General features: G+C 30.1%; 1 protein-coding gene across 2 annotated transcripts in view; it reads left to right on the top strand.

The window, feature by feature from the left end:
- The first annotated feature begins 8,115 nt into the window (after positions 1 to 8,115).
- Positions 8,116 to 13,169, top strand: part of nemy (cytochrome b561 family member no extended memory) — an 87,910-nt gene continuing 82,856 nt past the window's right edge. For both annotated transcript variants that reach the window (XR_015429187.1, XM_016069786.4), the window contains exon 1: positions 8,116 to 8,335. Coding sequence is in view for 1 of the 2 variants with exons in the window: in XM_016069786.4 (XP_015925272.1) it covers positions 8,325 to 8,335 (11 nt within the window). In the remaining variant the exon portion in view is untranslated. The remainder of the gene's footprint in view (positions 8,336 to 13,169) is intronic.

Genomic DNA, 13,169 nt, shown 5'->3' with positions numbered 1-13,169 from the left:
GTCTGTACAATGTATATCCCATGCATGCATGTGCAATTTATTTATGAACAGTATAATATATGTATGCATGTACAATATAGGTATACCTGTAGGATGTACAATATATGCATGTATACATGTACATGATATGCATGTCCAGTGTATTTATGTACATATACATAATATGTTCATGCTCAATGTATGTATCCAAATATGCATAATGCATTTGTGTACGATTGTACGTACATTGGGCGTATTTATATTTTACATATATTCATACATGCATTCGACATGCATAACGTACGTACATACACACATTTGAGATGCATATATTGTACAGATGTATATACATATAGCGTACAGATGTATATTCAGATAATGTACATATGATGAAATGAACATATAATGTTTATATAATGTACATATGTGTGTACATATACAGTACATATGTGCATAAATATATTGGGCATAATTCTTTCGTACAAATTTTACATGTGTACATGCATGCTATCCCTATCTATGCATATGGTGCAATGTATATATGTCCAATGAATGTATTCACACATGTACAATACACGTATGTTCCATGCATGCATATCCATATGTACTATATATGCACGTACAATACATGAATGTATGTACATACATTATACATGCGTACATACATTACACGTATACATATGTACATTACATTTATGTCTAAATATGTGTACAATGCAATAAATAAAATGCATTAAGTTAACTTTTAATGACTCAAGCAAGTTAAATGACAAAATCAAACGATATTTAAATTTAGTTTTCAGCTTTAATTGTTCTATATCATTTTGAAATTCCCTGAATAAAAAATTATTTTCAGGTATTTTCATGAAATGTTTGACAATACAGATTTATTTTTTTTATAACATAATGCATGATTCATAGAAATTTTTTAAATGGTAAGAAAAAACGGTAAATTTTATGTGTGGAATTAATATTTAGAAATTCAAAATAAAATTATCGTTTGCTTTTTAAAAAATATGAGGTCGAGTTTCTTATGCCTTAGAATAAATTTTAAAACAAATTTTCATAACTTTACTCATATAAATTTTTTTAATGTATGCACAATGTATGTGTATATTGTAATTACATATATTAAAATGTACGCATGTATTTGTACATTACTTGTAATTATGTACATGTATACGTTGTATGTACATGCGTACATTGTGCATATAACTATATTTTTGTACATCCATGCATTACATGCGCATAAGTATTAACAAAGTATGTAGTTATACAAGTACATACGTAAGTTGTACATAAGTACATACTTTGCGTGCACATATAAAGATGTACATATAAATATGCATGTATACATGTACGCATTTTATTTACGCAACTATGTGCATATATTGCACCTTTAAATAACATTCTTACATATTGTACGTAAATACGTACAATTTTATATACATACGTACATTTTATATACGTGCTATTATCGTAAATTTATACAATATATGTACTTAAGTACATAAAAGCATGCAAACGCATAAACATTATTTTCATATACGTTCATACATACATTGTCTATGTATACAAAGATACAAAACATTGCCTTTTTGTACAAACTAACATACATGCGTACATGTATCATAAATGTATAATTATATGTACTAAGCATATGCGCATTGCATTAAGTATATTACAATATAATTATGAATATTGCACGTTCAACGTTTGTGCATACATTGTATGTACATTCTATGTACATAAAAATATGTAAACACATGAATACTTACATAAAAAATTTGACTATAGTATACAATCGTAATAACTTGTAATCGAATAGTTTGATTACAAGTAATCAAAATTACATGTAATCAAATTACATGTAATCATGATTACATGTAATCATATATTTTGATTACTTGTAACCATAATTACTCGTAATCGTTTTTGTTGTGATTACTTGTAATCGCAATTACTTGGAATCATGATTACAAGTAATTGATTACTGTAATCAAAATTGTAATCATGATTACAGCTGTAATCAAAATTTTTTGAAAGTTGTAATAATGATAACAGCTGTAATCAAAATTTTTTGAAAGTTGTAATCACGATTACAAGTAATTGATTACTTTTAGTCGTGATTACAAGTAATTGATTACTGTAATCAAAATTGTAATCATGATTACAGCTGTAATCAAAATTTTTTGAAAGTTGTAATCACGATTACAAGTAATTGATTACTTGTAATCGTGATTACAAGTAATTGATTACATAGCTGTAATTATCTGTAATCAATTACAGTTGTAATCGATTACTGTAATCAACGGCCAACTCTGGACACGGCTCCCAGCAGATCACCGAAGTCAAGCATCACTGGCTACGGTCAGTGTGCGGGTGGGTGACCACTTGGATCAGTCTGCGTAGGGACCGAGGGTGTGCGGTATTGGTCCTCGTTAAACTGTGCTACCGTAAAGTGCTCGACTTCACGCGCAGGTTGTCGGGCTACTGAAGCGGGGGTGCCATCCCCTCCGCAGAGGATCAAAATTGCGATGGCATGTCTTCGGATCATCCTCCGCCGGGATGCTTCCCAGACCGTCGCCAATAGCCCATTGTGCAGCTCTAGTGCGGCGTAAATGAACTACAACAACAACAATCCTGAAACAACCGTCTGCATCACTAAACGAACTAAATTTACGTATTCTCTGTTATACTGTTTTTCTTTTTCATACAAGAAAGGCAAATAGTTTTGTGGAGATGAGGTAATTGGCATTTAGCTCTCAATTTTTGATTAAACTGGGTCGTTCGTACTCGGAAAAAAGAGCTCCGCGTTGATAATTTGACAACAGTAAGGAGGAATTAAATTTGTTAAGTTAGATGTGAGAACTGTAAGAATCGGAAATAAATAGCTAAAATGACACTTGTGCTTTTTTTTTTTTACGTCGGTAATTTTGAACCCTTTCTCAGCAAAAGAAAATTACAACCCTCTTCCCATGCACACTTAAGAAATTCCCAATACCCTCATCTTGAGCCGCTATAGTTCAGATGATAGAACGTTCGCCCTCCAATGGCGTGACCCGGGTTGGAATCCCAGCGATGGCTACGAATTCCGCATTCAGCTTGCAACAACAACAGTGCTGACATTAAATATCCTCAATGGTAGACGGATCACGGGTTAGAATCCCTTGCCGCCTGGCTAACTGTGGGAGGTTCTCGTGGTCTTCCTCTCCATGTAAAGCAAATGCAGATTAGTTTCATCAAAAAGTCCTCTACGAAGGCAAATTTCTTTCAATGCTTGATCCAGGAGTTTTTTGTCTTCTGGATTGGGTTCAAATTTACAAGGCTACGTATTTGACCAGCAGTAATTGTAAACCCAAAAATTGGGTCGGCTTTTCAACGACGGTTATAAAAAAAAATTAAAAAATACCCTCAGCTTGTTCATTGTTTTTATTTTGACTTTTACTATAGTAATCTGATTTTAGAAATAAATTTAAACAAGTAGTGTAATTTAGTATAAAATTAAAATTGCGTTTTAATTTATTCTACAAAATTATGAACAGAATATTCTATAGTAATTCTTTTTGTTTTCCTACGGTAGTCAAAACTCGTGACCTCTAAAACTTATTTTTTAAAAAAAATTCCTACTTTTTTATACCCCAATTTAACTTTATTTCCAAATTTGAAACTTTCCAAGTTTAATATTTTTTCAAATTTTTTATTACCCTTATCACATTTGAAAAAAATAAAGGGATTTCAGTGTCTCAAACAAGAATTGCTCACACCTCTCCTCGCCTTTGTAAGTAACAATAAGCAAATCACAAAACTCTCCCCCTTATGTGCTTTCATAATATTTGAACGGCCATAAGTTAAATAGTTTGCAAGAATTCGGTACTTTCTTCGGAAAAATTATTATCAAAGTTATATTTTACATAGAAAGCTTTGTTATGTCCTCATAAATGATACTTGAAAATTCCCCTATAGTTTGTCTATAGTAAGAAATCCCCTAGCCCTTCGTCTGGATAGTGACTAGGGGAACAAGGTATAACTATTTAAAGTAGGGGTGTGGGGTTATTGCTTAGGACATCCGGTTGGTCTGAGAAAGGGAATCTTTTTCTTCTGTTTATTATATTAGCCCTAGAGTGAAGAGAAGCTACCCTTCCTAAAATGTTCTATTCTTGTTTACTTAGCAGCAGACGGCCTCAGACTTTGTAGCGGGGGAGTTCTTATCGTAGACAAACTATACTCCCCTCCATATGCTTTCCCTTTTTTTCAAGGAAATGGGGGGATTAGAGGGAGAGAATTGAATTTCTAATATAAAGACAAGTAAGTGAGGCATTGTCTCCGATGTACTTTTTTACATTTGTGTGAAACTTATCTTCAAATTATCTGAAGAGTTTTAACTGGTATAAGGGTTTTAAGTAGAAATTTGTACTTGCACATATTTACTAGAGATGAGAAGTGCTTAGTCCGAGCCCAACACTGACTCTGTCTCGCATACTAAGAAGAAAGTCGAGCTCGTAAGTTTCGAGCTCGGGTTCGCTCAGATTCATTATAAATATTTCATAAACTTTTTTACTGCTTTTAAACAACCTACACAAAGAATCTCAAAACTCCCTTCAGCTCTCCAATATAGCCTAACCCTTACTGATGCAATGGGTAGACAAAAACTTACCTCTCAACCACTTAAGAAGAATTCTATCCCAGAACTTAAAGGCAGCCGGGAAATTTTAACTGCCTTATGATTTCTTACTCATGCCAACCGGACTGTGTAGGGGTCAGGGAATTGGTCTGGCATCAGAAAGGTTCTGGGTTCGAATCCCGGACAAGGCAAGGCTGTTCTTCATTCTCTGTACTATCTGCCCTTTCAGCGGGAGCAACGTTGGGCGACCTAATATGGTGCCCCTGAAAGAGTAGCCAACAAATCTGGCCTGTAAATGCCTGAATTGACGAATATGTTAACACAGGTGGGCATTGGAAATAAAGAATGATTTCTTAACTCCTTCCTTCCTGATCTTAAAACAAAAAAAAATTGAACCTTAGCTGAAAAATCCGATGGGAGATGAACGGAGGCTAAATGTTGGCTAAAGAAACAGAAAATTGTAATTAACATTTGTGACATGTTTTTGCTTTCTTAAATAGTTGTGATGGTTTATTCTCCCCCCCCCCCAAAAAAAAGAACTGATACGTTATCAGCATAAACAATTTATCAGGAATTTACTCAAGACTCCTTTCAAATTTTGTTTATTTATCATTTGTTTATTTATCAAGTTCAGGGGTTTAAAGGAAGTTTAATCTTTCCCATAAATATACCATGAAAAAAACTTGTCCATACTGACTTGAACTTATCTGCACCATTTGCGAGTAAGAGAAACTTTTAAACATTCCTTTGTCTCCGAAATTCTTAAAACTCTTTATATACTTGATGCATATCTTTGAGGGGTTCCAGATCAAACATCAGTGAAAATACTTCCGTTTGAGATTTGCTTGACGGTGTTTCTTTTACTTATCGAAAATCAGGCCAATAAAAACATTAATTTTAAAATGGATAAAATAAGGAAAGAGATAAAATAAAATATCGCTGTTGTTGTAGATAACATAATGCTTTATATGCGACAAGCATCATGTATAAACGTAATGATATATAAACTGAAAGACATTTCTACCCTAAAATGAAGATATCGTGTTAATATTTTACGAGAAAATGTGCTTAACAAAGTTTAGTGCTTTTATAGATTTTTCTCAAAAATATTCAACAGTAAAATTATGCGATTTATAGTTCTAGATAAGAAATTTAAAATTACACCTTTGTCTATTTTTAAATATTTTAAAATTTATTTTTGTTACAGTTTAAATTTAAGAAAACCAGTTTGGATGAAACTAAAACTTTTTTTAACGAAGTTAAACCAGAGCCTGACTTAGGCAGGGGCATACGGGGCAATTGCCCCCGTCCCAACGTCAGAGAAAGCCCCCAAATCGAATAGAAAATTTATTCTATGTTTCCTTCATTAATGAACTTTTTTTAAACAAAATATCAGTGCAGTGTAAAATCCGTCAGTTCTATGTTAGCTTCTTCATTAATCTATTGTATGAACACAAAAAAAATCTGTATTTCGTAAATGCATGACTTTCTATCACGGAATTGATCTAAATTTTTGCAATTACAATGGACAAATTTGGCCAATTAAAAAGCCTGTATTTTTACGTATCGCAAAATGCAATATGGTTACAAAAATAGAGACTTCTGATTGGTTTAATTAAGCTACAATAATTGCACAAATTTAGGTGAATTCCGCCCTAATGTCAGCAAGGATATGAATTTTTCACAGCTAGATGACATAGTTAGCAATCAGAAAACTGCATTCGGTATGATGGGCATAGAATTGTCAGAAAATCAATAAAATGGACAGAACGATATTTCGTCTGACCATTGGAGGGGGGGGGGACTTCATAGCTATTTTAGATTCTAGTAAATTTTCTTGTTATACATGTAGAATGAGGTGAAAATTTAAATACCTCCATAAAGTTCGCATCCTCATTACTGAAGTAGTAAAGAAGAGGGGGGCCGCCCCCAAAGAAGTTTTTGCCCTGAGCCCCAATTAGGCTAAGTCGGGCCCTGAGTTACGCAAAAACAAAGATATTTTTATAAAAAAATATAAAAACAGACAAATGTTTAGTTCTAAACTATTTTTCAAAAATTGCTAATTTCAAAATGGTATGGGTCAGGTATGGTTTTTATCAGAAAAAATGGTAATGGTTTTTATCAGAAAAAAAATGAAAAGGAAACTAAAATACCATACATCTTACATCTCAAATTTTGATTAGTCGTGTCACCTTGTATTTTACGTGTATCGAAAGATACAGCAGAGCATAGCAAATATTCACCGCCAGTTAATTTTAAAAATAAATAAATAAAAAGGAATAAAAGCATGTACAGAAATTTCTATCGTCGTCTCCTCTCCACCCCTTCGACAGTGAATGTTACATAAAAATCAAAGCTAATTTGATAAAAAAGATCCCTAAATTTTTGTCGTATCAAAGATTTTGTTTCCTCAAATTTAGCTTCTGTTTTTATTGGGGTGAAATTGAAATCAATTCATTTTGCTTGGTTACCTTCGCAACTTCCTCAACAAACTTGTTTATTAAACTTTTATTCAATTTTTGATAACTAAATAGATCGTTCAATGCTTTTCGCCGAAGAGATTATTCAACAATAATGCGAAAATAATTAGAATAATAGAAAGAATAATAAGAGAAGAGAACATCAGAGCGTGGATTTTATTTCTCTTAATGGCGATTACATTAAAACTTTTCTTTGAATTTCAATGATGATTGAGATCCATGAAGGAATTTTTAAATGATATTGATTTTAAAGCTAACGAACCGGAAGGGGGGAAAAAGTCGTGTTTTTTTATTATTTTGTATTTAAATCTTAATTTATAAATCTTCCTACTGCTATTATTTGATTTAGTTTAAAATTAAATAAAACAAAGCCACCCAGACTTGATAAGTTTCAGAAATAATTCACATGCTTCCGAATCCCAATAAGTTTATTTGAATGCTCTAATTTAATTTCCTCCTCATCCCTCTCCTTCCATGGACTGCATGCTTCCAAAATATGTTGCTAAAAGTTTCATTTTCCCCATTTAATATGATTTATTACATTATTTTCTGCATTAATAAAAACAATTTCACGTAGAATGTTTTCTGTTGATTTCTTTAACAAAATAGATGACAAAATATAAATTATAGACCCTAATTTTATTACCCTCAACAGCTATGTAATAAGTCTTCAATCGTATAATGCAGTGTTTCCCAAAGTGTGGTACGCGTACCCCCTGGGGTACGGGAACTGTTTAGCGGGGGTACGCGTGATTATGCGAAATATCTTGTGTTCTTATGCAACAAACGAAAATTTAAAAAACTTTTATTTAAAAGCAAAGCTAGAATGGAAACACTGGTATAATGAATTAAGAAATAATTCATTTTACGATTTCCCACATTAATGGGATCAATTATTTCCAGACATGCAATATGATATCCAACTTCGTGATTGCTTATCATCTCATCAAAAAATAGAAAAAGAGCACGGGGATAAAATATCCACTTTGGCGAATTTGGCGGAAAAATCAACTATAGCAACCATGAGCATCTAGGCGCGCGGATACGTTCCGTGGTAAAAGTTTTCAAATTCTCAATATCGGGCATGTGGTTTTGTTTTGTGTCAGCATCTCTTGTGTCAAGTGTTTTCTATTTATAATTTATAACCCTTCACTCAATTCTTCTGAGGGAAGTTGTCTTTCAGTGGATTTTTGGAATATTTGTTTTGATTTTTGAGGATTTGCAAATTGCTACCTGGAGATATGGGAACCAAGTAAGTGGAATTTCTATCTTTTTGATGATTATTTTATTTTTCTTAGGGGGGTGTATGTTTCATTCGGGGCCGTACTGGGGTGTTTCGGTCGGCTAAATTCCGGCATTTCTCCCCTTTTACTTTGAGAGCTACTAAAGCTTTGTAATTTTTTTTTTCTAAAATCGTTATTTATTTATTTTTTGGAAAAATAAAAAGTGATCTTGAAAAATGTTGAACTTATATTTAAAATATCTCATGTCACGATTTATTTCTAACTTCAGTGAAGAAATATTATCATTTTTAATAGCTTGCTCTTAAAATCAAATTCAAATTTTAGAAATATAATAAAGTTCGAATTTAATTTCAAGAAATTTCAATTTTCGTTATAAAAATATATCATTTTTATAATTTATCCTTTATTACGATTTTGTAAATGCATTCTTAAAAAAAGAAACTTTTTTTAAAAACGTTGAAATATTTTGTTTCTTAAACTTTTACTTACAAAAGAAATAATTAGTATTGTTAATTAATTATGCAAAATAATGTGCACAGTAACAATGTTTTCGCTATAAAATATTTTTCTTATCTCAAATTTGTTGATAAAAACTAATAGGGCTGTTTTCAGTTATTTGTTCAGTTTGTTTTCAGTTCTCCGTTTAATGATGCATTAATATGGTGATATCAATGCACTTGATATATTTTTATTATTCCTACATTAAAGAAAAATAGTGACACGGTTCACGTGTATTTTTCTTTCTACAATCTTCTCAACTTTGGTCCAGTGTTTTCTAACTAGTTGATAAAATTAGAAAGATAATTATCCCGAACACTATTACTATTTACAAAAGAAATTTACTATATTGTTTTTTGTAATTACCTCTCCTTTAACGATTTACTAACTTGGTAATATTGATCCTCCTAAAATATTTTTTAATTTATCCTTCATCAAAGAAAAATAGTGACCGTGTTTTATGCATTTTCTTCAGTCTCACAATAATCTTCTCAATTTTGATTTTGCATTTTCCATTAAATTGATTAAATTCGAAAAGCAATTTAATTTCTTGGTAGAAAAGAAATTCATTATATTTTTTTTCTATAATTTATCTCATTTAATGATTTATTAACTTGGTAATATTAATGCTTCTAAAATATTTTTAATTAATCCTACATTCGAAGAAAAATAGTGATAGTTTTCATACCTATATTTCAATCTAACGTCAATCTTCTTACTCTTGATCTATTGTTTTATAGTTATTAAAAATTCAAAAGGTACACATCTATGTTATAATTTCCTGGTAGCAAAAGAAGTTTATATTGTTTTTTATATTTACCTCTCTTTTGATGATTTGCTAACTTGGTAATATTTATGCTCCTAAAATATCTTTTTAATCAATCCTTAAAGAGAAATGTGATCAGACTTTCAGTCATCTACTCAATTTTCGTGTGAAAAAAAATCCATCGCAGTTTCTTGTTCAAATATTTATTTAAAGACGTTGTGAAGCTTCTTTGTCTAGCTGCTGTTTATTGCAAATGTATGTGTTTCTAATGCATAAATAACAGTTCAATGACTGAAATAGATAACTCTGTGAATCAGTTCTTGTCTTCAATTTTTTTTTCTTCTTTTCGAAATTGTACACTAGATATAAAATAAATCCACATTGACCTTTTTTTTTTTTAATTTCTTGGTTGGATTACAATGGAAAAGAAATTTTAACATTTATTTCTAATTATCGCAAAAATTTAATTGAATCTGATTGAAAAAGATAAATGCGAATCAGTTCTTGTCTTGGATTTTTTTTTTATTCATTTCGAAATTGAATACTAGACATAAAATAAATCTACATTGAGCTTTATTTTCAGTGTTGGATTTTTGATAACGGAAGAGAAAATTTGGAAGTTTATTTCTAATTATCGGAAAAGTTTAAATCAATGATTGAAAAAGATAAGTGGGAATCAGTTCTCGTCTTAGATTTCTTTTTCGAGATTTAACACAACTCGTGAATTGTATTTCGAAACCTAAATTACTGGTTAATAGCAAAATAAGTTGGCAGTTGCATCTTTGTTTAAAACAAATAAGTAAATAAAAAAAAAAATGCTGAATTGAATTAGAAATAAAATAAAATAAAACTTTATTCCTGATCATTGGAGAAATGAATGTGATTGCAAGACAAAATAGTTTGAATCAGTTCAAATTAAATTTTTTTTAAAAATTTAACACAACTATGAATTATATTTTAAAAGATTAAATGATTATAAAATTTAAAATATAAAATAAATTTGAGATTCTTATGATAAAGGTTGAGCTGTTTTAAAATAAATTCATATTTGGAGCTTTATGTCCAGAAAACTGCGGGATCAAATTGCGGCATAAAATTTATGATTTATATCGATCATTATGATTTGAAATGATTAAATGTTAAAAAAGTTCAAATCTGCAACGAATATATATTTTTTTTATCAGGAAATTGTTCCTGAAGTGAAATGTTTAATGTAAAAAATTTGCTTAACTATTTGGTATTATCACGATAAAGTTTGCACTATTTAATCTAAAATACCATTTTTTAAAATTATTTTACTGTATTAGGGAAATTTGTACTTTTAATTTTAAAAAAGTTTGATTCTCATGTATGAATATCTCGATTACAATCACATTTTTATAGTATCTTTATTATAGATAGCTTAGTTTGACTACCTAATTGCATTGTATTTTATTCAAAAGGTTTTCTACAAATTAAGTTCGAAAGTTAGAACTTATTTAAAACCACCATCATTACAGTTAATAAAGAATTCCCAGCAACAATTTTACTTTGGCCCCAGTTGGTCTCAAAATTGCCTCAATCTAAGTCTTATAAGACCATGCAATATTGGGATTTCCAGATTTTTTTTTTTAATATTGGTCCTAGAATGGTTTTTAATATTGGGCAGTAAAAATTCTATTCAGGGTCGATATTGGTTGGAAAGTGGCTGTAAAATTTCGAGTGAAATGGACGATTCCATATTGGGCCGATATCGGAAAACATCGACCCTTTTAACTCTTATCGAGTCAAGATTAATGAATATTATTTCGATGAGGGCCCAAGTACAAATATTATCATAAATTCCTAAATTGCACAAATATTATCATAAATTCCTGTATAATATATCATAAGTTCCTAAAATAGTAGAATCAATTTTTTTAATAATTGTTGAAAATAATTATTTTTACTACAACCAAGAGGGATTTTAATTCCATTCCAAACTCTGGCAAATTAGAACTCGTGGCTAATCTGATATGAAAATTATTGTATGGAGAGAAAAAAAACGGATTTTCAAATTAAAACAATTTATACGTGTATGACATTATTGCAAGATATTTTAGTTTGATGCGTATTCCACCGAATTGGAAGATTTCTTGATCTTAAAATGACAAGGATTATTTTGAAAATATCTCAATGCGTGCTTATAATAATTAAGCAATCAGTTTACAGTTCATTTCAGTATCCATTTCATTTGAATCATAATATGCTAATTAAAACTAATGAGTGTTGATGTACGTTCTCTATATTATTCTGTAAGCAAATGAACAATAATGGTTTTAGTAAGTTATGAAATCTAAAAGAAAATGTTTCTCTTAGTATCCTGATTAACTATTATACTGTTAATTCCAGTGTTAACATAATTTAAACAATTTTTATAATTTAGCAGTCTGATATAAAACAATAATATAAGCGTATAATCGGACAGCCTCTTTATTTTCATTCTTCGGTAAGTTTACCGAAGTTCACAGGGTCTTAAAATTTTGAGTTACCCTATAGTTGTGGTTCCTACTTTTTCCTACATTGTTTTTGCATCTTCTTGTTAGTTTATATCACTGTTTGATTTTCTTATTTGAAATATGAATTTTCGTTTAAGTTTGGGGCAGAGGAGCCGATCTCTTCTTGCGCCATGAAGGGATCGGCTCTCAGGAAGGAATCTCTCAAATTAGGTATAAGATTTTTAATTTGAATCTTTCATTTTCCTTTAAATAGACCTCTATTTAATTAGACTACCCCTTCTGTATTTAATTTTGATAAAATTTTATTTTTAACATTTTGAATACATTTCGGCAAACGTATCCTTTTATGCAAAATATGCTTCTTTTTTTTTAACATTACTTTTACTACGTAAAAATAAATTTGAAAAAAAGAAAGAAAAAAAAACTATGTGAATAATACTCCACGATTTCAATGTACAATAATTTTTCTTAAAATTTCACAAACTATCTTTTGTCAATGACATATTGTTTTTTCGCATTAATTAAATTCGTTGATAATAAAAAAAACTCTATAAAAGGTTAAAAACACACTTTTTTTTGTGTTTTAGCATTTCGGTAAACACATATATGGAATAAAAACTTCAACATCTGTCCAATTGTTTGGTTATAATGGAACAATTAATTAAAATTTAAGGTTTTTATTTTTTTCTAAAAATTTTTTTGAAGGGAATTTTCTGGCGTTACATGTTATTCTTTCAAATGCTAAATAGCAATTCGTTTATCTTTTAACTTACTCATAGGAACTGTAGTTTTCCCAGTATTCTTAGTTTTTTTTTTAATGAATGAATAAGGAAAACAAAACGATGAAGAAAAAAAAAGTTATGAAATATTTTTTAATGTAATGATTTAGTGGCATGCATTCTGAAATAGAATTAAATTATCTGATAGCACGCATTCTTTAATGGTTAAAATTTGTACATAAATTAAACATAAAGATATTTATTTCAAATTGTTATGAAATTCCTTTAAAATTATTTAACTGGTATATATTGAAATCGGAAATTCGTTTTAAGGGGGGAATAGTACATAAAAAAAAACAACTAGAGGAAAAATGTTCCTGAA

This window comes from Parasteatoda tepidariorum, chromosome 9 (assembly GCF_982258835.1).
Source record: "Parasteatoda tepidariorum strain Cologne lab strain chromosome 9, Ptep-v5.0, whole genome shotgun sequence".
Classification (NCBI taxonomy): Eukaryota; Metazoa; Arthropoda; class Arachnida; order Araneae; family Theridiidae; genus Parasteatoda; species Parasteatoda tepidariorum.
The sequence above is the reverse complement of the archived record's forward strand: the minus strand, read 5'-3'. Positions and strand labels throughout refer to the sequence as shown.